General features: G+C 40.1%; 1 protein-coding gene across 2 annotated transcripts in view; it reads right to left on the bottom strand.

Moving 5' to 3' along the window:
- The window catches only part of LOC138060576 (transient receptor potential protein-like), a 209,190-nt gene that overhangs the window by 1,843 nt on the left and 179,847 nt on the right, over positions 1-27,500 (bottom strand). For both annotated transcript variants that reach the window (XM_068906420.1, XM_068906421.1), the window contains exons 6-17: positions 26,375-26,578; positions 26,122-26,287; positions 21,283-21,321; positions 17,632-17,655; positions 11,734-11,989; positions 10,852-11,202; positions 9,512-9,704; positions 5,755-5,925; positions 5,131-5,209; positions 4,425-4,534; positions 2,522-2,668; positions 1,407-1,608 (exon numbers count right to left, since the gene is read on the bottom strand). In XM_068906420.1, coding sequence (XP_068762521.1) covers positions 1,407-1,608; positions 2,522-2,668; positions 4,425-4,534; positions 5,131-5,209; positions 5,755-5,925; positions 9,512-9,704; positions 10,852-11,202; positions 11,734-11,989; positions 17,632-17,655; positions 21,283-21,321; positions 26,122-26,287; positions 26,375-26,578 — 1,942 coding nt within the window. The remainder of the gene's footprint in view (positions 1-1,406; positions 1,609-2,521; positions 2,669-4,424; positions 4,535-5,130; positions 5,210-5,754; positions 5,926-9,511; positions 9,705-10,851; positions 11,203-11,733; positions 11,990-17,631; positions 17,656-21,282; positions 21,322-26,121; positions 26,288-26,374; positions 26,579-27,500) is intronic.

The following is a 27,500-nucleotide window of genomic DNA, read 5'->3' as shown; positions in this document are numbered from 1 at the left end:
ATTTGAAAAAATGTGTAGGATTAGAGGGAGGACTAGTAGGTGTGTTCGAAAGGGTCTGAGTTTTTGTAATATACTGCTTAATGACTCTCTCAACGATATGACTGGGGAAAAGGTTTTTACGTAAGATTAATGGATGATACCGTGGATGATACCGTGGATCGGCGAAACTTCGGAATTTTAACAGAGAAGAAACAAGTTACAGGCCTGAAAAGGATCTACAAATTGTTACAAAATCCTACTGAAAGGCAACATCCAAAGAATAAAATCCGAAATTTCTTGATCTTTTGTGGGCTAGGTGCTCCCTCCCTCTCTCAGTTTCTAAACTGTTAAAGTTGGTCATTAGGGAAAAGCGGACATAAATCTGATATCATCTGTGTTGATATACTTTAAATTGGCCACCACAAAGAGATTCATTAGCTGACAAGTCCAGCCTTAGCCCTTTATCACAGTGCAGGGATGAGCCTCTCGATCACAACAGTGATCGTTTTTTAATAAGTCAATTTTAAATTAAGGAGTAAATAATTTTTAAATTTAAATTAATGAGTAAATAAATTAATGCATGTATTGAGTAGTTACATAGACAAAAAAAAAAGAACAATAAAGGTGTGGTATCAAAAGTAGTTTATGTATTCCAGTTGGTCTGCACCTACGTTAGAATTAAAGCATACAAACACACACACTGAGCTTATAATATGGATTTGTTGATCCAAAGTCCATATTTGTAAGTAAGTAAGGATAAATTATACAACTTGCATAATGTAATTTGAAGATTAGCTAAAGGTAAATTAAAGATACATTGAACAAAGAACTAGTATTTAAAAAGTTGTTAGAGGGGAGGGCAGCAGCATTAAAAACAATAACAAAAACAAACAAATAAAGAAGGAAAGAGACCAGCATGCAATAGACAAACAAAAGCAACAACATAGACACTGTCTTCGCAGTTAAATTGCCATCTAATATGAAACTAGCCAGTTGTCATTTGATTCGCAAAAGATTAGATGGGCTTTGTAAAGAATAGTGATTGTTTCGGTGCCAAGGGCACACTTTTCCATAAGACCGGAGCAGAATACTCAAATATTGATTTACATAGCTATTATTTTTTAGCTTTTAAACAGTAAAAGCTATGCTGAGGGGAATATTTACTATTGTAGGGGTGGGAACTGGAGAGTAACAGCATTTGAAAAAATTCCAGACAAACAAAAATGGGTGGACCACCATACTAAATGTTCAATATCATATTGCTAGCTTTCTTTCTATCCCTCAAGTGCAGCTAAAAGCACTACTGCAGCGCCGGAACAGTAGTAAAAAGGCTCGAACTGAACTCAGTAGATATTGCTTAGAGGCTTCATGAAGAGTAAAAGAACTATTGGGCTGTTTGGTGAACGAGCTCGCTACTCTCAACGCACCTGCAACCCTCTTTGTCCATGGTTTTGACTCTCGCTTCACTTCTTCTTGTTTGCAAACTGGTTGGTAATCGAAATCAAAGATTTTCAAATCTGTATGAAATCCGACAGTCCCTTTTTGTCCTGGAGTGTCTTTGCAATCCCAAGATTCAGGTACCACACCAAATGACAGGCTACTTGTGTCCACACTCTCCAGGATCATCATCTGAAAATGAGGAAAACATTGTGTTTTTCTTTTTCAATTTGACTGAAAGAAGTTTAAGAGTACCACAGGTCCCCTGAAGACCAGTTTCATTATTCTTTTCGTTAGTTTGCTGTGCTCAGTAAAAATAGGGCTAAATGTATTCAAGATGGCAAGAGCGTAGCCACTGTAGAAATGTTTGACAAGGGCGTGGGGGTGGGGGTAGAGAGATTTTAAAATAAAGCGAGAGCCAAAAGAGCGAGCATCTCGTGGCACGCTTCCCCGAAAAAGTTTTGAAACCTAGAGGCTTGGACATGCTACTTTCAGAGATATTTCGTCAGACGTGAAGTCATCCAAGTGCAAAACGATCAATATTTTTAGAACCATCACACAAATCCAGTTTCTGTCCTGTTCTCTTGAGTCAGTATTTACTTATTATCGTGATCTGTTGGTTGTTTTCTTGAAAAGCGCTGTTATGCTTGTTTGAACCAGGCTCCACAGGAGTTCTAGCCACTTCAGTCATATTAGTCAATGACTACAACAACTCTCTTGATTTAATACGCAGAGAAAAGCCTGGGCAGAGTACCAAGCCTTTTCAGGAGTTTGCTACTCTCAAGGTTTCGGGCGGCATAGTTAATAAAGAAGGTTTCAAATTTATCAATCACGCGGAGAACTATAGGGAACCGTAAATGGTCTATTGTCTTTGAATCACTTTCCTTTTGTTTGCTGTTTCATAATGAAACAAGTGAATCGGTTGATATAAGTTTTAAAGGTAAAGGTACTTAGTTGCCTTGGATGAACACGGCCAACACGAGAAACATTTTATGGTTTAATTTTACACTTAGCGTTTCCTCTTTTTGCCTGGCCGAAAACCGTCAAACAGCTGACAGTCGCAAAGCCCTAATCCAATCAACCGGTTTCATTCTTTTCAACTTACCTCAAAATGAGGAAATCTGGGAGAAAAGTTAGTTCTGTATTTAGCACCAAAGCAAGAAATGTACCCGTAATCAGACTCGACTGGTGTGTACGATCGACACGTTAAAAGACAGCCTTCCACTAGTATGCTGTTATGGGCTTCCCAGGCCTAATTAAAGAAACATATATAACGGTGAACAACTGGCAGCCCAATCGTAGTACACGTATGTGACATTCGAGTTCTGTGAAGGAATTACCATTGAAAGCGATAGTTTATAACGCGCGGAATAGAGGCAGAAATATAGATATTCTTACCAACTAATCATTCCTGCCTCCGCTTCGTTACCCGATTCCATCGGCCTTTTTCCCTCAGTAGAGTGAACAGTTCGTCGGGTACAAAAAGGTCGACGGAATTGCTCATAAACGCGCCAGAAGAGTGGATAGTACATCGGGTGGATATAATCGATGTCATTGCACATGAAGGCGCCGGAAAGTGACAAGAAACAGTAGAGTAAAGGTACAAAGGAATATCAATATTTCCACCAATATATTTTTATTTATTAAATTCTCATCCACGGATAATGGAATTCTAGCTTTCTCATTGCCTCACTGAATACCGGTTATCAGCCATTACACGTACATTTGACCTTACATGGAAAATCAGTCCGTCAAATGTCGCTTTAGCTTGAAAATGTTTAGCGGGAGGCCAAGTTTCGTCGATAAAAATGAACGGAAGGTTGAGAATTTATTAAAACAATTATTTCGATCGCCCTTGTTGAATAGGAGATTGGTCATAGCCAGCTCGGTGTTACTCGCTTTGCTGGCTATTTACCACGTGGTGGTATCCAAGGAGGGTTAATTTTTGTTGTACATTTTTATCACTGACCTCCAGCTTTAAACTAACTCGTTGTAACACTTCACTAGAACAGCAGCAAATTCACGTCTCAGGTCTAAATAACGAAACCCTCCCCTCCCCTCCCCAACTTCTCTTCCCCCTTCAATGTTGCCATTACACGTCAGTCTTCACTTCGGCTCATCACCATCATCAACTTTATTAACGTGTCTGGTACCACTAGCCGGCTGTCCAAGAAGGGGTGTGAAGGGGAAAGAGTTGCGCTCATCGTTACAATATTATTAACTGAGACTGTTAGTTGTGTCAGTGACATGTCTCGAATTCTGCTTTTAATTACAATAATCGAAAAATCCCAATTGCATGCTTAGAGGGGGAAGTCTGTATTGCCCTCCTATGTTGAACACACGTGCGTTCTTGTAATCAATTAGTTAGTTGTGTTCTGGAGAAAGTAAGAGTCTTGTGCTTAGCTCCGTTTCTCCGTCTCGCTAAAGGACCCACTCGTCAATTAAGCACGCTATGATTACGTAGTTTCAAAATGCTAATGACAATAAAACGAGTGACTCAAATAGAGGGCGTGTCAAACTCACGAGTTGATCAGCGTTCTCTTACAAATTAGCAACCTAGGAGAAGCACGAGCATAGTTTTAAAATGATTCGCTATAAGCCGTTAGAAAAAATGTTGAAACATTGAACTTTTGATGGCTAGGAAAACGTATACAGAAAACTTTGGTTCCTATACGCTCCCCTCCGAAGGGAACTCCTATAAAAGTTAAGCGTACGGAAACAAGTAGCAGACGAAATTCTTGTGATGTCTGCCGCAATGCACGTTAAAGGCAGTACGTTGTTTTTACAGTGAAGTTCGCGGAAGAGGAGATAGGCTCCTTTTGGGCCCAACATTTAATGGATTTCTTTTACCCCACGAAATCTTGTTTTGCATCTACTGATTCATACCGGCCTCGGAATGGTGGATACACACTTCTCCGCATGTAGCTATGGCAACGGTGAAACCTATATGACAACTATTTTTCTAACGTTTTGAAATACAAATGACATTGATTTGAATCAATTCATACCTCTGGGCCAGTAGGCAGGAGAGCTTTATCGCTTGTAAAGGTTTTGTGAAGGATTTGATTAACCATGCTTTCAGTGTTATTTGTCTCCTCTACCATGTGGTGGAGTGGTTCTAAAGGAGGTTAATTAAACAAATACAATCGAACATTTCCTTTTATGATCACAAGTATGATGATGGCAATTTGTTTAAAGGCTCATTATAAATCTTGATCTTCTAACACGGTCGTATCTTTCTGTTTGAAATTGCGCTCCTGTTGAATTGCGGCCTTCGATTGGCCAGCTATTTTTTAATCGAACTTTTAAAGAAAGTCAAACATTGCCAGTATCAGAACGAGAACTCGTTCTGTTATTACTTGAGTTGTCATTTTCTTTTGTATTCCTAGTGTGATATGAAGTTTTGGAGCCGATGCGCTTTTGCGGGGCTGGGGTATTTTATTTTGATTTTCCTCCCTGCTGGTCTTTATACAGAAAAAAGAAAATACATCGAGGAGACAATCGTCTAAGAATTTATTACTCATATTGCTCATAGACCGAATCTTGTCACTCACTAAGGTGGGGTAGGGGAGAGTTGCAAGACTCAGTTTTGTCTGCGGGTCTCAACGATAACTGCAGTGGAAGCCCAAGACGTTTCTGTATGATCGCTGCGGCCGCTGAATACGTTTTTCGGTGATTGCAGCGATCGTAGCGAATGTGGAAACCAGGCATTACCTGTGAGAGGGAACGAATCGCCATATCGCCGCCTGTACGATGACTGAAGGACGCTCACCCTATTATGCAGCAGTGTTTTCTGTTAAACAATGATTAATTAAAGCAATATTTAGTGAGGCTGCGTGTGTCAAAAGAATAACAAAGGGCACTGATGCTAATATGTGATCGGGCTATTAGCAACAATTATTTGACAAGCATAATAAAATCGCACACTTTGGCCGACGACACGTGAATGAGTTTGTGCAGTGGAATGACACATCAAAAAAATTCTGGTCTTTGCTTTGTGGATAAAGTCAAACGAAATGTGCTGCTATAAAAGAACGTGATACTGTGCCTTTAAAAGCTCATACTATCATATTAAATTCCAACTTTGTCAACTACACTTTCCACGAATCAAAAGAGTCATGTATATACGCGGCCTTTATCTCATTACATCAGCCTGGTGCCTGGATATATATGCAGTGTGTCACAGAAAATCCCGTTATATTACCTACCGGTAGCTCAGCAATATGTAACACATGATATTGTAAAAAGAGGTCGCTTTTACACCACTCAAAACCTATCCTGCTAATAGCGCCACAATAAACTCATTGTTGGTTGGCATTACTTCACATATAAACTCACCCAATCGTCGTCTTTCATCAGTGGCATTTCTCGCGTTTTCTTCATCCGCAAACAAGGGAATAACATTAAAAACATAGATATGATGTTAAAAGGCACAGGTATGGGATGATAATTACGATATGTCTGGATTGTAACAGCTTTTTGAAATGCCCACTCTCTTCGAGAATTGTCCTGAAAAAAAACAAAAGAAATAATTTATTTTAGGGAACCTCCACTCTTACGCTTGAAAGAACGCCTAAATTATAATGAATTAATTAAAGACAGGTTTACATATACTGACACAAGCATAAGCACTAGCGTAAGCACAAGAAAACTTGTGAACCGGTGCCTTGCAAACACAAACTCAAGCATAAGCATAAAAAAAGGAAAAGTTTTATTACTTTTCTGCTTGCGCTTGTACTTGCGTCGTTGAGTCATCAGTGTAAGCCGACGAACGCTAGAACAACCACAAGAGCAACGAAATCGGAAACTCTTTCAACTTAGGGAACGTCCACTCTTACGTTGGAACGAATGCCTAAATTATAATCAATTGATAAGCCACCTTCGATATATCAATATTCTCACCGGGGCCCGCACGATCAAACACCCTAACTTTCTCTTCCACGAGTCCGGTTGTTTTTGGCGAGTTGGTTTGGCGTCCTTTTTGAGTTCGCCCTGTTTTTTCATTTTGTAGGGATATATTTACTTTTATTCTCTTCTCTTTTTGGTTTTTTGTCCTCGGGGGCTGTTTTTGGTCTTTCGTTTTTGTGAATTGCAGCAGCATTCTTTCGCTGCGTTTATATTTTAGGGTCCAAAATCGTAAATGGTTTGAACCCAGGAGTCATATCATAATTAAGTGAACTGGCGATCGCTCGGGTGGGTGTAATCCCGAGAGGGACTGTTTGAGATGACATTGACTGACGTTTCCACAACCTGAGCAGAAGTCATCTTCCGAGTGGAGTGATTTGTGTAACGTCAGTAGATACTAAAAACTCCGGTCGTAGATGTCATTGGTCAACTTATTCGTGATGTTATTGGTCGACTCTCAGTTGAGCCTAGGTGTAATTGGCTGTGAAGACTAAACACTGATTGGTGCATTTCGATCCGTCTAAAGAGTAAATCAATGTGTTGTTTGTCTGTTGTTGATGTCGTCGATGGGTCGTTTGTCGGGTGAGGGAAGTTGAAGGTATCGGTTTATTGGCGTCTTTTCTAAGTCCGTAAACCAGCTTTCCAGTACGAACCGTTGGTAGTAGTTAGTTCTGTAGGTAAGACATCCAGCAGACTGACAGACCACATATATCGGTGAGACCGGCAGAAATTTGAACTCTAGACTGACTGAACACAGACGAGGAACGGTGACATCAACAATAACATTGCTGAACACCATCTACACACAAATCACAGAATCGTACTTTACTTAATTATGATTTTAGGGTCCATAAACGAAGGAAAGAAAGGAAGGAAACAAGTTGTTTTAAGGGCCAAGAAGATGCCAAATTCCAAGGGAGAAAGATGACAGTAAGGAGGAAAGAGACAAAAAGGTGAAGGAAAAGGAGGATGGGAAAGTTAGACGAAGAAGAAAAAATAGGAAAAAAAGGTAACCAAGGAAAAGTGGATGGAAAGAAAGAGTGGTGGAAAGAAGGAAGGAAAAAAAAAAAAAAAGGAGACGAAGAAAGAAAGAAGGAGTTTTCGTTCATTTAATCAATCAACTTCCGGCTTGTCCCGAAAGGGACTATCTAAAACCTTCATTCTATCTTGGACGGGGTGTTTCGGGGCTTGTCGTGCGGTTGGTTTCCCCTTTCCGTGGCTTTATTTATATTTTGCCCTTAGTCCATCTTCCCTGTACGTTTTCCCAGGGTCTTGGTGGACTTGAGAGGCTTCGCCTCCAATTCGATCTTTCAGGTTTTCATGAGGTGTTTGGTTTATTGTACATTTTAGTTCCTGTTACAATTTTTCATATGTTGTGTATGTTAATACTTGCGATTTTTTCCTTATTTCGTAGACTGTTATTGAGTTTTCGGAGGGGGACAAGACTTCCCTTTGCATTTTATTGTTTTTTGGGCTTGACTTCGCTTTTTTTATCTTGAGGCTTAAGTGAGTGACCACTGTAGCAGTCGCCTCGTTTCCACGAATTAACAATATCTGGGGTGATTGAGAGTGAGGGCCCCGGTGGGAATTAGTTACCATTCACACGTGGCTACGAGGCTTTATGGTTAAATTTGAATATTGCTTTGTTCAGAAATCTCCCTTGAGACTTGTGAGACAAAGAAAACAGAACTGAGCCTTGAAATTTGAGCATAAAGCCTCGTAGCCAAGAACAATCACAAGTGCAACGAAATCGAAAACTTTTTCAACTAGTAGTATTGCCCTTGGGGGTACGAGAGAATTTTTGCAAAAATGCTCTCTTGCAGACCGAAGTCCTATACTACTTACCATATGATGGAAAATATTTTACATAAACCGGTCTGTTGGAAGCGTGCTTGAGTTTCAACAAAATAAGCCCCAAAATCGTCACGAATTTGTGATGCTGATGGGTAATAAGGCAGTTGCCGTTTCCAAAACGATGGAATTACCTGGTGATAGATAACCTCATCTAGGAGAGTAAATTTTTGACTTGGCGATTGTGATCTTTGTGTTGAATTCGCACATTTCTTGTCAATCTTTAAAACACTTAAAACAAAAGAAAACCAAACTAACAAAAACAAAAACCCGGTGTCTTTACACCATTTTGACTGAGATGTATCCTTTGTTTCGCGAGAAAACATGCGAGGTAACTTGATCACGGCGCCCACTGAATTCAATGTCACTTTCGATTTTGCGATTTACTTGTGCAGCCAAAAGTACAACAAAAATTTTGAACGTAACAAAAATCTCCCAACATATTTTTCGCTGGAGGTAACTTTTTATATTCTCGGTTCAAAATTTAAGTTGTTTTCGAGTCGCAAATTTTGTTGCTGATGGCAAAATATTATATTCTCGATCGACACTTCTGAAAACTTCCTTCTGCTCTTCCTAAAAGCTGTGAATCAATATTTATTTACTTTCGCATCAACATTTGCTTTGTATAAAGTAGGCTAACAAAATCTGCACCTTGCTTAGTTTGCATTTTTAAGCGTTAAAATAGAATTTTTGGTCCTATGTTTTGTGACGGGAAGGCGTATATTTTGAGGTCACCCAGCCAATACTAACCCCGCCCGAAATTATTTAACTTAGGTGCACTTTTGTGTTAGAAAACTGCCAGAGGCTCAGAGTGCACGCTTAAACTTGTGGTAAAAAGAAGTTGTAACGGAACTTGAAAACGATCAACATGCCAGCCTCGAGGCCACTGTTTTTCGATTCCTTTTTATTTTCTTCAATCTTCCTGAATTTAGTATTTTACTACTTTGTAGTAACCACATGTCTTCTCAGGAGGCTATTTACCACAGACATCTACCATGGCACCATAATGATATACGGTACCGAAACAATATCGTGTACTATTAGAGCTACGTAATATGTAAAGATAACCTGAATATCCTGGAAGAAAAAAAGCAGCTCAGTTGACAATTATAAAGAGCTGTGTTACTGCACTACCACACGTACGTAATGCGTGCCTATTTTTTTCCAGCGTTTTCAAACGTCTTAAAAAAATACTCACGATAGAGCGTGTTGCTAACTCACCGAGAGAGAGCCCGAAATAAAATGTAGCATTAGCAAAAGGCACTCGGGCCAGATCGGGTGATAACTGTCTGTGAAATGCTGGGGCAAAACTGCTCTAAATCAGATATGAATGAAATACCTGTACTTTTTGGTAGGTATTGGACAGTAACGCGATCAACATATTAACCAGAAGAAGAAGAGCCATAACAAGATATGCCGCAAATAACAAATGAGCAAGAGTTTCGGATGATGAGTCTGCTGATCTGAAGTAATCTAGTCCTTCAGACAAATCCAACAAGGACAAGCCAAGCTGAGAAGTTATACCTAGCCAACTGAAAAAGAACGAAACGAAAATAAAATTTCACGAGAATGCCAAAGGTATTTGCACTTACTACAAATTAGCCCACTTTCATTACAAATTAGCACTGAGCTGATGAACTGAATGCTCAGTGTCAAAGGGCACTTGGGAAAGTCGGAAATAACTGGAAAGGATGCAAAAATCTCGGTTATAATATCGCCTATTTTTCGCCTCCAAATTTCCAACACGAGCGCCGTCAGTTTGGATTTTATAAGGGCAATTGGTCGTCTCTTTTGCAGTTTTGAAAAAGAAGTGCCCTTTTTGAAGAGATTGGGCAACCATTTGACATCATAAGGTCTCCGGGATATATCTGAGAATAAAATCCTGACGTTTTATGTAATTCTGAATACCGGGATTTTTCTTCTGTTTTGCCGTTTCTTATTTATGAAATAAGAGGGTGTTTCAAACAATTTAAAGTCAGTTAGAAAGTTTACTTTTCAGCTAATTTTATCAAAATGGCCACGTTCCATCGAGTTCTTCAAGAACAGGCTTTCATGACCCGTTGTGAGAAAGAATGCTTTCCGCAAACGGGACAACAATACCAAGGTCATACTCTGACTAATGCAAAGGCTATTTTACTCGTCAAAGGGGAAGTCAGCTAATTATGTTCTTGACTAATTTCCTCGAGTACATAGTTCAGCTTCAATAATTTCACAGTTTAAAGAAACTGAGCTATTCTGTGCACATAATTCTTGCATGAGTAATCTCGAAAACGTCAGATAACCGGCAAGAACGAAATTGGAGACAGAAGTAGCACGGCTTTCTATTTTTATAGGAAAAAAGCCTGCCGTAAAACGGTTTTAAGACGAAATTCCAAAGTTAGAATTGCGCCTTCTTTGGTCCATCGGCAATGCAAGGTGTATTGAATTGGTTGCCTGTGCAAAACCCAGAGCGAGAGAAAGATCAGAGAACACAGCGGCACAAAATGCGTTTGTGTAATTGTGAACGTGTCATCTCTTTGCATTGGCATTTCGTCTTGAGAACAGACATCACACAAGGTGAATGTTAAAAATGAATGAGGCCACTGATTTGTTTTTCCATCCCCGTTGAGATGAAAAATACTCTTTTGCTACCGATTCATGGTCATTCATGGTGATTTCTGACAAACAATGTACACTTACGAGTACTTCTCCGTGTCTTGTTGAATCCCTGGGCTTGCTCGGAAGACCTTTGTTATTGCGCTTGAAAACGCCACTGTGATGACAACAAAATGCACCACAATGACAACTGCATCCCTGATGACTTGAAATAAGGCGATCTGGATGGTACCAACTCCTTCAAAAGCCTCAAGAAGGGAGCCAAAAGCTCTGACGGTTAACAGCATTGTGTTGAAACCGTATAGATACCCAGCAATCTCCAGGACCTGGTTGTTTGACGCTGATTCGGATGACGCCCACGTGACTATCCTCAGTGGGAGTATCCCACAGAAAAACATACATAGGATAACAAGGTCGAACAAATTCCAGCGATCTCTGCAAGGGAGAGAACGATTAGATAATCATTTGTTGCTTTCAAATTACAACGGCGAGAACAAAGGAGCAGAAACAACAACAGGGACAGCAACGACAGTAATAACAACAACAACAATAACAATAACTAAAGTAAAGTAAAAGTAAAGTGGTGCATTTATATAGCGCCCTTATCACAACGTCTCAAAGGCGCTTTACAATGATCAATTTACCCCCAGCGGACTGGAAGCATATACAGGCGCAAATTGCAGCCGCTTCTAAGCAGTCCATGCATGCTGGTACTCATTTTACCGACCTCGGAAGGATGGAAAGCTGAGTGAACTTTAGCGGGAAAGAAGGTCGCCAAATATTCCAGTCCCGGCAGAACTGGGAACAATAACAGCTCTAACAGCGACAAAAGCAATAACAATAACTACAACAACAGCAGGGGAAACAACAACAATAACAATGGTAACTAAACTAAAAAAAACATTAATAGCAACACCAACAATAACGGTACCACAGCAGCAGCAGCACAAAAGTTTACTTATTTACCTCAAATAGGTCTTTAATTCTTTTAGCCTCATTTTCTTGTCCTCAGATCGCGCAATGTCCGCAATCTGCTTTGTTTCTACCAATAGTCGTCCACAGAGAAATACCAAGATGGCCCACTCCAGATCACTGACACGGAGTTGTGAAGATTCGAGACAAATTGCAATATGCAATGCTAGAAGGGCCAAGTAGCTAGTCATGTCCCGTATAAAGACGAAGTAGGGAATCGTAAAATAGTGCTCATACAGCTGTTTAAACCCTACGAAAAAGATTGATAGGAGTAAATGCATTAGAGAAGCTGAAGGGCAACAAATACAACACGACTCACGCGCGGCAGGATAAACGAGAACACTCATATTACAAACTTTTTCAGAACTTTAGCTGAAAAAAACAAAACAAAACAAAACAAAACAGCTTACTAGTTAAAAATGTTATTCTCTGAGCCAATTTTTCAAGGGCGGTTTTTGTCAATCAGAATATGTCCGTCCGTCCGTCTGTCTGTCTGTCCGTCTCTATGTCTGTCTATCTATCTATCTATCTATCTATCTATCTATCTATCTATCTATCTATTTCTTTTTGTTCCCTGGGAGGAACAGGCCCCGGACTGGCATAAATGGCGAACTGTGGTGCACAAGTCGCGTACCAGAGTGGAAGAGAGCAGACGAAGTTACTACGAAAAGGCACACATAAAACTTTCCTTGCGACGACAGTTGTGGACGCCGCTACCCCTCAAAAGCGGGCCTAATGGTCCACAAACGAGCCTGTCGAACTTAATGGCCAAAATAATGTAATAAATTTGCCTCTAGACCTAAATGCCAGTGATTGACATAAGGCAATATTTCCTTGAAGTGTTTTTTATCACGCTCTTTGTCTGTTTTGATACCTTTTGCTTCGGCATCGACAAATATTTCTTTGAGGTCGTCTTGCTTCAAGAACGTTGCGAGCCGTGATATTCCTTTCGGGAAGATTTTCCCTTTGCATTTTCTTCTGATTCGAATCTCTCCTCGCTGAAAATTGCACCCAATATATATACCGGTATCGAAATTTGGAAACTCGCCAGTGTGCATGTTGTGTAAATTTGCAATTCTTTTGCGAGAACAAATTTTGACAATTTCTCCGACATGGTGGTGATTGCTGAGCATTGAGTTACATAGTACACCATTTTCATTGTCAATACTCTTGTTGACGACGTCTCTCGACCAATGAGCGCGCGAGAATCTCTACAGTTATTTTAAAGACCAAAATCGAGTTCAGTACTCGTTATCCTCGGCATAAAAAAGCACCACAATATCAAAGTACGTAAGATAAAAGTACTTCAATATTTAGAAATATCACCTACCGGTATTTAGTAGTACCAAATTGCATGCTAAAGAGATTAATAAGTCACACATTGTGACCTTTAAGTAACGCTACATTAGGTCACGCTTTCTTGGCTTCGAAACTGAAAGGCGGTTTATCGGTACTTTTAGGAAATAGTGTTCTCAAAAGAAAGCTCAATTTAATATATCTGCAACACGGCAACAAAAGGGTTGAAGAAACGGATTCTAAAAGTTTACCTCCCTCAATTCTACTGTATTAAAAAAAACACTTCCCCCCCCCCCCCCCATTTCCCTTGGTTTTGAAAATTTTACCTCCCCCCGCCACTCTAAACACCGGCCCCCCTAGGTATAAATAACCAACAGTCCCTAAAAGCACATTGTCTTCTTCTAGATACGTCGCTAAAACGACGGTCACTTTGATGAATACTGCCATTAACGATTCACGTAGCGTTTGACATTATATAATCGAATGAACTTACCTTTATATTCTTCTCGAAATCCAATTAATCATAAAATACTTAAGCATGTGTAAAAATCCAACAAAGCATGTGGACGATCACGATTACGCTTCACGCATGGTGATAGGTCCATAGCCACTGACCGATGTACTACGTATTCAGAAAAGGAAGTATCGCTAGCCAGGAAAAAGGATAGGATAACTTTATTTAGACACGGTAAACTCATCAGTCGCAACTATAAAAACCTAATTAATTACCAGAATTATTACAAATTATACAACGACTACAGCTACATTATTCAAAATTGTTCTAAGTAATAAATAAATATAACTATAATATTAAATGACAAAATAAAAACCTGCTTTACATGAGTGCCGTGTATAGAATTGTAGATTAACTTGATGAAAAGAAACGCTCGCAGCCAGCCCGGAACGCTCTAAGGGAGTCAGCCTGCCTCAATTCGATTGGTAAATTATTCCAAAGAACTGCTCCAGTGTAGCTGAAGCTATTTTTCATATAGTTTGTGTGTGGCTGTGGGATAGCTAGTTTGCCCTCTGTGTCCCTTAAGGAGTAACTGGAGACGCTACTACGGTCAACAAATTTAGAACTAAGGTAATCGGGAGTAAGACCATTAAGCGACTTATAAACCATCACAGCCTTATAGATTGTTCGTTGAGAATCAAGTTTTATCCATCCAAGTTTTTGGATAAGGTTATCAGCGTTGGCATCATAGCTCGAGTGAGTATACGCGCAGCGCGATTTTGAAATTTTGTAAGTTTACTGGCTAGGGTTTTGCCGCAACATCCCCAGACAGAATCGCAGTAATCAAAGTGAGGCTGTACTAAAGACATGAAGATTGATCGGAGAGTCTCATGTGGAACGAAAGACCTCACTCTCTTCAACGCTCCAATACCAGACGCGATTTTCTTACATAAAGTCTCAACATGAACATTCCAAGATAAAGTCTGATCAATATGAACACCTAGAGATTTCGTAGAGGTAACTTGAGTTATAGGTGCACCGTCAATAATAAGTGACGGAGGGTTGTGAAACGAGCTTAGCCTTTGCCTCGATCCGATCAACATAAACTCAGTTTTAGATGCGTTAAGAGTAAGCTTGTTAGCAGTTAGCTATTTTTCAACTCTAGCAAGATCCTCATTTAAAACAGTGTTAATACTTTGGGTGTTATTACTAGCAAAAGTTATGTGTGTGTCGTCAGCATACATTCGAGGTTCAGAATTTAATAGACAGTAAGGTAAGTCGTTAATATATATTAGAAAAAGGAGTGGGCCCAGAATTGTACCTTGAGGTATACCACAAGTAAGGAAATGGTCCCCGGAGAGAGAACCATTTATAAAACATCGTTGCTTGCGGCAGTCCAAGTATGATCTAAACCAATTGTATGAAGTGCCACTGACACCGTATTTCGCAAGTTTAGACAAAAGAATATCGTGATCGACGGTGTCAAAGGCTTTCTTTAAATCCAAGAAAACGACTGCGTTTACATTACCCTGGTCAATGTTGTAAGCCCAGCTATCGGTAGCTTCAAGTAAGGCAGTGACAGTGGAATGAAGAGGTCGAAATCCCGATTGGTGTCTTGAAATGAGTTTGTGTATAGTAAGGTAATTATAGAGTTGATCCTAAATAATTCTCTCAAAGACTTTAGCTACAACTGGAATTACTGAAATTGGGCGGTAATTATTTAGATCTGAACGATTACCCTGTTTGAACAAGGGGATGACTTTCGAAAGTTTCCATTCATCAGGGAAAATTCCAGAAACAATAGAATGATTAAAGATAGTACAGAGTGATTCGGCTATTAAGTCAGCACATTCGCGCAAGAGTTTTGCAGATATTCTGTCCAAACCAGTAGATTTTGACTCACATAATCTGGATAAAAGAAGAAGAACCTTAGAGACGCTGGTCGGTTTTAGTTCGAATGTGCAGTGACCAGTCTCAGCTAAATAATCCAAATGAGAAGAATTTTCCTCATTGGCGTGAATATCATTTGCTAACTTAGGCCCAATGGAAGAAAAATGATCATTAAAGGCGTTAGATAACTCATGAGAATCATAAATAGAATTGCCACAGGGGAGCTTAAGTTCGCTTATGACACATTTGTGTGATTTCCTAGACATAAGCTCATTGACAATCCGCCAAGTGTTGCGTGGATCACCTTGGTACTCATTGAGGGCATGCTTATAGTGACATTCTTTCGCACGTTTGATTTCATTGTTTACTATATTGCGAAGTTTTTTGAATTTACGTCAGTCCTCCGCATTACCAGAACGAGTGGCTTTTAACTTAAGAATATCTCTTGCATGCAAGCGCTTTTTGAGTTGCGACGTAATCCAAGGTGATTTGCAAGGGCGAACACGTTTATTACGCAAGGGGGCATGCTTGTCAACACAACGAAGGAACAGTTTTTTCCAGGCTTCCCACATATCATTTGGGTTATCATAGTTACCTATGATCTGCCAATTTTGATGTGCAATATCTCTACGAAAATTGGATAAATTAAAGTTCTTAAATTTTCTATAGGTAACTGTAGTATGGCCCCTCGAGGGTAAATCTATAGAAAGCTTGCGATAAGCATAAAGAAGGCTGTGATCGCTTATGCCTATATGAGAAACTCCAGAACATACAATCCTATCAGGACGGTTAGTAAAAACGAGGTCAATTAAAGTTGAAGAGGATTCAGTGCAACGAGTGGGATCAGTAATGAGCTGCTTCAGGCTGTAAACGTCAGCGATGCTAGAGAGTAGATTTGCGTTATGGTCCAATTGAGGAGCAGCTAAGTCAGGGGCACCCAACGAGAATATAGTTCAAAACCACTTAAACATAGCATTGTTAAACGTATTTTAGTCTTTAAACGGTAGATATAGCCATATTTTTATCCCCTAAAAATTTTCCATCTGTTCGGATTCCCTAGCTGAAAGTCTAGTGATCCGAAAATGATAGGGATCAAAACTTACCTTTTCGAAAATTTCAGCCAGAAAACAGGCTCCCGAAAATTCTAGGTGACCTTTTTAGGGTAAAAATCCGTTAAAAATGGGCAATTATACCATTTTTTAGATATTCGAAAATCCTAGGACAGGCAGGCAAGCAAGAAATTTTACAACAAATGTTCCGAAAATTCTAGATCTCAAATCGTCTTCCGAACAGATATTTTCCGAAAATTGACGTTGGGTGCCCCTGCTAAGTTGCAGTTCAGATCGCCCAAAACATAGAACTCAACATTCTCCGCGTCAATTTTACCTATAAGCGATTCGAAATAACTAAAGATCTCAACTGAAGAGTCAGGCGGCCTATACCAGGTTACCACGAGAAAAGGCTTTGATCTCGGTTTGCGGATTTCTATACAAAGATTTTCCAGTTGGTGAATACTCAAATCAGATCGCAAAGAATAACTAATGTTCGAGCGAACAAAGAAACAAACACCACCGCCAAAGCGGCCATTTGTTTTCCTGTCACGGCGAATAATTTCATAGCCAGGAATGTAAACATCACTGTCCTTAACCGAGTCGTCAAGCCTGGTCTCGTTAATTGATAGAACATCAACGGGCGTGTCTGCGAGCAAGATTCTCAGTTCGTCGATATGTTTCACCAAACTGGCGACATTCAAATTAGCTAGTTTGAATCCACGACTGGAGGGTAAAATGGGAGAGATAAAATCATCAATCCGAGACTCACACTGCACTTCACAAGCACGAGTATGGAAAGCGCTATATATACGTGCGCAGTCCTACTCGGCCAAAAGGAAAACAGGTAACCGTCCAGATTAGTGTTGCTGCTCGCTCGCTTAATAAACTAACCAACAGGCTTTAAGTTTCCTGTTTCCTGTCGTGGTAGGCCGGGTTTTTTTTTAAATAAATACATAAATAAATGAAATTGTAATCAAATTTACGAGCAGACGAGTAAACAAGCAACAAAACGTCCTTAGTATTTATTAAAACTAGCTCACAAGAATTAAATATTCATCTAAACACAGTTTGTTGCATGGGCTGCACCAACGAAGTGCAACTACGGAAGTGCATGTCATTTCTTCAGCATCCCTACTTCAAAGCGATTATCTGACTATTTAATTAAAAGATTAATATTAATGGCTTCAACTATATACTTACCACTTGTTTGCCGTTGTCCTGGGTCTGGTTTTGTTAAAAATAATAAAAATAAATAACAAGTCGAAGGAGATGAAATTAAGATGAACAACTTGGCAAATGTGAGAACGAGACGCCTAAAAGCGTTCACGTGCTATGCGTTGATCGATCAATGGCTGCCAACATTCCCAGTGTTTATATGAACAAACGAACTCAAATAAAAATGCTTGTCAACACTACGCACAGCATAAAAAGCGGTGTTGCTTTGTACTATAAAAAAATGATACCGTAAGGCAAATTAGGTGATGACAGTTTGCCCACAGGAGCCCCAAGCTTAAAATGAGAAAGCGGCAAATGTACGTGGCCTTTGCCTAACGGTGATCATAAGGTGTTGTGTTACAACGGCCTGAATTATAAGGCTTTGTATGGGAAAGAAATCGGGTTGTTTTTTAAGACCGAAATCACTATTGTTTCACAAGAAACAAAAGTGAGCTTTATGTGATGTTGTATTCCTCGCTGTCTGTCTACTTTTCGGGTCTAACTGTGTTGATTTCGGCGAGTTTCTACCTTAGCGTCTCTACTGCGTTCCGCCACCAAACCACAGGCAAACCACTCTATGTGTTCGTGGTTTAATATATATGAAACGAAGAGAATCTTTGAGGGTTATGAATAAAGCTCTGAAAATTGCACATCTAAATCACATCTCAGTCTGAATATCCCAATAAAGTTAAATGAAACCTTAATCGACTTATGTATGGTGTTTTTTCGCCTTCTTATGCCGTCTAAAGCGTCTTATGGCGAAATTACTTTTGGCCGGTGACGGTTAAGACAAGAGAGGGAGACAAGGCTTGCAACTTAGCGGCCGTCAGCCGCGACATCCTCCACTTCAAACTGGAATTAACGCAAAAATACTGAAAATCTCACCTGAATGGCGACGGATCTTGATAGTTGAGTTTTTTCTCTATCTCTTCGCCGAATTTGAGCTTCATCCCTCCAACAGTTTCCAGTCAGCGCTTGGCTTCCTGCGGCAGCCCGCCGCGGTTCAAATCATGATTGGTAGATTAGACGGCCTGCATTCCTTAAATTTCTTTGGTCGCTGAGTTTGGCACCGATCATATTGAGAAAGCTGTATTTGTGACCTCAGCATCGATTTTCTCGGAAACTGTTGGAGGGATGAAGCTCAAATTCTGCGAAGAGATAGAGAAAAAATAGGTCCGCAATGCGTACATGTGTGGCTTGCGAAATTGAGCTGCTTTGATGGGGGAGCTTACAAATTAAAAGTTGAGTTTCATTGAGTTTCTATTAGTAGAGCTAATATCTGATTACGGTTAGTTTTCAATATTGTTCCTCTCAATCAATAAAGTAAGATAATTGACATACATCCGTCCTGAAATGCTTATTTTCAAGATGAGGGTTATTGGGTAAAGTTTTATGGAGGTGTCATTTTGACAACAGAGGCTGTGCATGTAACCTGAAGATTTAAGGAACTGAAAAAATGTCAGCATCATGTCCTATAGTGGGCTGATAGATTCAGTCATGATTTTGTTTACGTAACCAAGTGGAATTGAGTTCTGAGTTTGTCCAGGGCAAGTGTTGTGAAGTCAACTCCTGGGAAGCATTTCGTATGAGTGTTTTTGGCATTTTGTGTACCAGCGCAAGAGCACAAAACTTTGCAGAAGTGCTGGGACATACAGGAAATGATGTAACCTTTGCTAGAAGCCACATTGAGAGCTTGATTTGGTTTGAATGTCCAACTAATTGTTGACAATATATGCATGTAAAGTATCATAATGCTAAATTTTCAATAAAGAAACACAGAAAAATTTAGTTCATGTAAGTGGCTATTGGCTATTGGTTGATGTAAGTGGCTAGTGGAAGAATTTGGGAAAAAAGATAGACGCGTAACAATATCTGAACACCAGCAATATTTTAATAAATCATATGTTGAGTAGTGCTTATTAACATTGCTAATAATTTTTAACCCAATAGGATTAACAATTTTACCTGGAGGTTTTAAGAAAAAGTTCAACAGAATTCAATGTACAGGGAAGTTCATGATGGTATCGTATGACTTTAAATACCAGAATCTTTGAAGTTTTCTTATTATGGACCTTGTAATTTTATGTCAGTGTGTTTACCAAGTTCAAGCTATGTGGAAACATGAAATGAATAGATGAACTTGACATCATGCAAAGTGCTAATCTACTGTACAAAAAGGTCCAAAACAAACATTGTGAGCAAGTGTAGTACACAAATTGGGTAAACCAAAACACTACTTCATTCCATATTTTGTATTGTCCAACAACTTGTTTCAATGTCGGTAAATAAAAGACATTCATGTAAAGCATCATTATTGAAACGCAACAAAGCATCTTTTGTTTTAAGGAAATTGTCATGAGAGCCGATTCTTGATCGGTATTGTTCAACAGAGATTCCCATGTTACTTACTTCTGACGAAATCGTGGGCTAGCAGACCCTTGTCAACTGTGTGTGGATGATTCGTCCCATTCGATTCAACAAAAACATTGAGCAATGACAACACAAGCACAGGAGAGTCTCTTTTGCTTTCAAGTAACTTCAGAGCCTTTCAAATACTTTCAGAAACTTACAGATATTCAAGCAGGTCTGCTGAGCAGATTGAAGCCGTTAAATGTTGGCTTGCGAGAGTCAATAATGACTCGTAAGTTTTCATGTGACGCAACCACTACCAAAGCTCCAGACCGAGAATTGAAATCTTGCCCTGTGAGAGCACCACTCCTCGCTGTAATCCGAACTTAGAAGACAATCCGACTGTAGGAAAGCCGAGAGTAGACTGAGGCCTGTCTTCGACGATAGTAAACCACGTGACAACACTGTCCAGGAATAAATATCTTGGGCGATGGCATTGACTGGTTTACACTTCGTGTAAGCCACACAAAAACTCATCTATCAAGATCCGTCGCCATTCAGGTGAGATTTTCAGTATTTTTGCGTTAATTCCAGTTTGAAGTGGAGGATGTCGCGGCTGACGGCCGCTAAGTTGCAAGCCTTGTCTCCCTCTCTTGTCTTAACCGTCACCGGCCAAAAGTAATTTCGCCATAAGACGCTTTAGACGGCATAAGAAGGCGAAAAAACACCATACATGAGTCGATAAGGGTTTCATTTAACTTTATTGGGATATTCAGACCAAGATGTGATTTAGATGTGCAATTTTCAGAGCTTTATTCATAACCCTCATAGATTCTCTTCGTTTCATATAAACATATATTAAACCACGAACACATAGAGTGGTCTGCCTGTGACCAAACCAATTACTCTTGAAACTTGACCTTTAGCTTGGGGTCACACGCGCAGAACAACAATCTTTGATCTTTTGTCTCAAAAGTCAACGAAACGGGGGTATTCTATACGGTTACCCATCTATGTGGTAACCCAGCAGACAGGCCTTAACTTTTAACTCCAGTGACAACCAAAAGCACGTGGCTAATTACCATATAAGACCCCGATAAAAAAAAAAAAGCGAGTGGCTAATTACCATATAAGACCCCGATTTAAAAAAACCGACTGAATTTTCAGTGATAACGACTTTAAAGGATAGCAGACGGTGAGTGAAGTGACCACGGTCTTACTGATTTTATCTTGCATTGAGACCACTAGCGCATGTTACGTCTACTACTTAGAATAAATTTCACTTACGTTGCAACATGGCTCTCAAACACGAAGGCGCCTTCCAGTCTGTTGAGATAAGGAAAGGATACGGAGAAAGTAAAAAGTCATCCTCTTTGGTCTACATGTAAGGATCGACATTATCCTTAGTGTTGCGTCGGATTTGAAAAAAGTCCGTATGTATGGAGTTAAATCTCCGCCAAAATTCAAAATCGGAATTTGACATTCAAGTTTCAATTTGACATCGAAGTTTTGAATTTGACACCGAAGCTCTGAATTTGAACTTGCCATTGAAGTGAAAAATTCTGTAGTTCACATTCTCATTTTCAAGTTTCCAATTCAACTTGCAACTTTTGAATTGAACTTCACGCATGAATGACTTGACCTTCAATTTCGTATCCTTGGTAACGGTAGCCACTGATGTACTTGACTGAGGGCTCGCAAGGCTCTGAAATTTATGAATGGCGGCTGAAATATTGAGAAGACTGGCAGAGGTGGTACAGGAGACATTAACAGTACTTTCCCTTTTTTCCCTTCGAAATTGATTGAGTAGTTCTAGCTAAGACTAGATTATGTGGCTAGACACTAGTGTTCGACTTTTGGTTTTGTCCGAGAGGTTTTTCTCCGGGTACTCCGGTTTTCACCCTCTCCTCAAAAGCAGGGGTGGGGGGGGGGGGAGGGAGGGGGGCAGCTGTCCCCCTTGGACCTGTTGAGCCAGACAAATAAGGTCTGTGGATGTTAGTTGTTTTCTTTAAACTTAGTTATTTTGATTGTAGTGAATAGCAATTTTTGGCCATCTTCATGGCCAAGAAATTCGTTGGTCGATTTTGTCGGATACATATCTCATGACAAGTGCTGAAAATAGCGTTTCGGAGCCTCCAAATTTGAAAATTTTCTGGAGGAGGATACCCCCAGTATACCCCAGACGCTCCTACAAGGATCGTGGCTTTGGCACTCAAAGATAATGCCCACCTCCCCTCCCATTACAAAAAGCCTAGCTACGGCCCTGGCGTAAAAGCCCAATAACTGTTTTCGGTATTCGAAGGTACCAATAGAAACGATTCCAAGAAACTGAGAGCGTTAACCGATTCAAAGCACGCTATCTCAATTTACAAAAACTTAAGCCCCACGAGAAAATACCAAACTTCCGCTTTTAAGGCCACGTAACTTATCGCGTAATGAAAATTAATTTTCATTCATATGTAAAGTAGAACTAATTACCATCACAAAATCTTCGCACTTAAACTCGCTTTGAAGAGGAGGCAGACATGAACTTGAAAATGGCCTATTCCATGACTTTCCATGTCCTTTCCCACGACCTTTTTTGGTTTTCAATGACTTTAAGTTTAGCTGTCACTTTCCAAAATATTGTCTAAACTATCCTTGTTTCAGGGCATTTTTTGACATATCTCGCCTTCATTTTATTTTGTCATTGCTTTCACAGTGCAATAATTTCTCTCTCTACATAATTGGAAAATGAAATTCTTAAATTCCTTGACCTTCCAGGTTTTCCATGACCCTGCTATTGGACGGACGTTTGCCGGTTGGATTTCTTTTTTCTTTTCTTTCATGAACAAGATATAAATTAAACTTGGGATCCAAATCAGACTGAATTGCATGCAAACCCAAGGGTGGGCTACTCTTCCATTGATGAAATGTTTACCACAAAGCTGTTTCAAAAATACGAAAATTTTTGGTTTTATTAACGGAGTTGATAATGAAAATTGACCACCGTACTGGGATTATAAAAGCTGACGGTTCCAGCGTTAGTCCTTCGTCAGAGCGAATCGAGGAATTATGGGTTGTGTGTAGTTTTTATAGTGGAGTAGGAGCTACGCTATTGGTGGTAACATGGCAACGTGATAGATGGGAATACATTAGCTAAAGTTGCCTACGCTTTTGTGGCAACTTTTTAGATAGAAGCGCACGCAAAACTAACGAGCAACCCGGCACTTTCAAATGCGCGCGCTCACGATGCAAAACATGTCTTTTCACTCTTAACATTAGCAAAATCTTGTTCCTAAGCGATCTGTTAAGATCACCGATCGTTTCACATGTACCTCCGCAAATGTCATTTATTGCATAAACTGTGCGTTACGCAATAAATTATACATTGGCGAGACAGGTAGACGACTAGGCGACCGATTCCGTGAACACCTTCGTGATGTTGAGAAGAATGACAAGGATGCATCTAAGCCAGTCGCTCGTCATTTTAATCTCCCTAACCGCTCCAAACAACACATGGCTATCTGCGGCTTTGACCTTAGATTCTTTGATGGTTCATACCGCACAAGTAAGTTACTGATATACAACGGGGCTAAGTTATTTAGTGCTTTATAAGTGAGTAGCAAAACCTTAAATATAACCCTCTGCTCGACAGGCAACCAATGTAATTTCCGGAGAATAGGATTGGTACGCGCTGCCTTTAAGCAATTGAGCTACAAGGCGCGCAGCACAATTCTGAATGCGTTGCAATTTTTACTTCGGGGAGCCTACGAGTAGCGAATTACAACTGTCCAACCGAGAGATCACAAACGCATGAACAAGGATCATTGTGTTATCAACCGTCAAATACTCGCGAATCTTAGCAATATTTCTCAGATGGAACAAGGCAGCCTTGCAAAAAGAGTTTACACGTTTCTCTAGAGATAACGTTTGATCGAAAACTACTCCCATGTTCCTGGCCGAGACTGAAGGACACACACGACAATTCCCCACTACTATACTGTCTAAAGATGGACGGGGCCGGTACCTAGAGCTTATGACAAGCAATTCAGTTTTGTTTCTATTTAGCTTAATTTTATTGCGGGCCATACAGTTGTCGATCTCTCTAACACAAGATTCAACACGAGAAACGGAACTAACCTGCTCATTGGCACTCAGGGAATTGAAAGAGAGATACAACTGGGTATCATCAGCATGAGAATGAAAACCCATGTTGCATCGCCTCACAATATCCCCGAGTGGCGAGACATAAAGTAAGTGCAGTATCGGTCCCAGCACAGATCCCTGAGGCACACCGCACGATGAGGAACGCGTAGCAGACCTAACACCCCGAATACAAACAAAGTGAGATCTATCGCTCAGGTATGATCTGAACCAAGCCAAAGCTGAACCACGTAAACCAAAACGATGAGCTAATCGGTTCAAAAGTATTGAGTGATCGACCGTATCAAAAGCAGCGGATAGATCCAGTAATAACAAAATAACAGCCCTGTTCCTATATATCTATAGCTATATCATTGAAAACTTTAATCAAAGCAGTTTCGGTGCTATGAAATTCTTTGTAAGCTGACTGCATGATCTCATCTAAACAATTGTTGGTGAGATGCTCGATCAACTGAAACGCTACCACCCTTTCAGTGAGTTTAGACATAAACGTAAGATTTGAAATAGGACGAAAATTAGCAAAAACCTCAGAATCAAGGTGGGGCTTCTTCAGGAGAGGATTCAGCAATGCAAGTTTAAAAGATTCTGGTACCACAGCAAAGCAAATAGACTGATTAATTATCCTAGTAATAACTGGTAGAAGCACTGAAATACATTGTTTCAGAACTGACGCAGGGACAGGATCTAAAGGACACGACTTAATAGCTGCCCTGCCAATTAGCTGCGAAATATCAGAGGACGTTACAGACCTGAAACTAGACAGTGTAAATTGATCAGAAAAAGATACATTGTCATCAAAATCCAAAATACTGTCAAATACTTCATCAAGTGCATTGCAAATGACTGCTATCTTATCACCGAAAAAGTCGATAAACTTATTTGCCAGATCGGTATCAGATTCATAAGTTGAAGGATAATCCACAAGCGTGTTCCTGTGGAGTAATTTACTTACTGTATTGAATAGAGTTTGCGAATTGCTACAATCCCGAATAATGCCAGAATAAAACTCCATTTTAGTAGCCTTGATCAAATTGTTCACCTTACGCTCTGCTCTTGGAATCTAAGACGGTCACACTCGAGTTTTGAGGAACGCTAACGACGTTCCAAAGCTCTACGACCAATGTTACCACCAATAGCGAAGCTCCTCCTCCACTATAAAAACTACACACAAGCCATAATTTCTCGATTCGCTCTGACGAAGGGTTAACGTTCGAAACGTCAGCTTTTATAATCCCTGTACGGTGGTCAATTTACATTATCAACTCCGTTGGTAAAACCAAAATTTTCGTGTAATACTTCCCCACCGACGAAGCACCACAGTTTCTTTAGAAACTACCCCCTTTATTCATTTGCTGTTTCAAAAATATTTTCTTTCAACTCATCTTGCTAATTATTGCTAACCAAATGTTACTGACGTCTGTGTGAGGATAGTCTTTCAGTTTGTTCTTGTTGATTTGTTAACACTTTTATGAGGGACACGACAATGAAAACGTTAGAACACTTGGCGCTCTTTAGCCTGTTCCCAAGACAATTAAACAAAACAACGGCATTAAAAGAGAACACAACTCACGCGCAAGCTTGAACGTTCAAACGCTGTTGCCAAATTTGAAAACAACAAACAAGTAAATTCGCTCAGGCTACAATTGCAACAAATCAAGTTTTGGACCCTATTCAAGATACCGTTTGCGTTGCCACAGCAGCCAGGTGATCACGTGATAAGTTCAGGTGGTAGAGCACAGCGCATATATCCTGATGATCATGAGTTCCAATCTTGTACAAACATGATATTTTTGCGGGCTTTTTTTCTCAGCTGAAAAATCTTCCTTGAGGCGCCAACTAAGCGGCAGTGTCATTTATTTCGTCACTGATATACTCCACCGTTGAGACGCTGCTCTAAAAATCGTACATCTAACACGTTTAAGCTCATAGTATCGGAAATAAATAAATTCTAATTTTTAAAAAAATTTGAATTGGCATTACCTAAGACCAGAGCCGTCGAGAATGAGAGCGGAAAAAGTACAACATCTACAAGACACCATATTTTAAGAAACAACCAGAGGCCAGGTCTTTGTATTTTCCAGTAGCTTCCCCACACGGTATGCCATCTTTCATTCAAAATACTGTCGACTACAGGATGTTCAAAAAACTGCAAGAAACGAAAATGATACAAGAAAAACCCAACACCAACAAATACTCTAAAACCTTCGGGTTGTATGAATAAAACAATGGTTACCTTTTTCTGCTCAAGCTTTGTTGCGGTCTTTAATATTACGTCTAATTCAGGATTCACACTAAAAATCCGAAGAGTAGAGAGATCTGTATGTTTCAATGGATCCAAGAAACGCAGTGTGAACTCTTCCACTTGTTCGGCGAGCGCATTAAAGTCAACTTTATCGGCTTCGTTTCTGGCTGCTCGTTCACGCAGCTTCTCAGAGACCTGAGCAAATAAAAACACCAACATCAGAGAAGTTCTATAGAATTTATCAAGCCTCAGCAATCTCGTCAGACAACCTCTGTCAGGTTGAGCTCTTGAACTTTAGGATTGCCAATTTGTTTGCCACTATATCTCAGGATTAGGCAGTAGACGAAATACAATTTTTAAACAAAATTCATGCTCCTCGTTCCAGGGGTTAAAAGTATTAAAACCATCGCTGGGTATGGCATTCTGTTCGACTCTGTTGACTTTGAAAGTAAGGTTTAGGCTATGTCTACACTATACCGGTTAGCTTATCGCGTCGACACGAAAATACTCTAGTCTTGTATGAACACAAACGACCCAGACATGGAACAAGTCCTTCACACATGTCAAGGGATCGCACGGGAACGTTGGCCGAAGAAGGCTTGGTGCTGAATTGTTATTCACAAAACACTCAGCGGCGTACAGCGGTTTATTTTCGAGCGTTTCAGTTCAATGGTGGCTTCGAAGGCAGAGTTTTCCTGGACAGGCGATGAACTGGATAATATTCTTTTTCGTTGTGCGCAAATCTATAAGTGTGAGTATAAGGGCCTCAGTTGGGATGGAACAAGAGCAAAGTACGAAAAGATAAACTGAGAACTTGTTGTAGAACGATAAACTCATGATGTGCTTGAGATAGCAAAAACCACAAAAGTACCGTTCCTCGCTCCCAGTCATTGACTTCCGCTACGGTTCGATATCTGTTCACACTACCCCAAAGAGTGGCACGAGAACCTATCCGATACGTGACAATTCACTCTCAAGATCGAAGCACCGCAGCTTCGCTCGGTTGCAAAAACCGCGTTGCAATCAGCGTTTTGTGTGTGAACAAGAGCCCTATCCGATAACGGTTTCGTGACGGAGCAAGAGCTATCCGTTTAAGTGTAGACATAGCCTTACTTTC

This window comes from Montipora capricornis, chromosome 8, assembly GCF_036669925.1.
Source record: "Montipora capricornis isolate CH-2021 chromosome 8, ASM3666992v2, whole genome shotgun sequence".
NCBI classification, from domain to species: Eukaryota; Metazoa; Cnidaria; class Anthozoa; order Scleractinia; family Acroporidae; genus Montipora; species Montipora capricornis.
The sequence above is the reverse complement of the archived record's forward strand: the minus strand, read 5'-3'. Positions and strand labels throughout refer to the sequence as shown.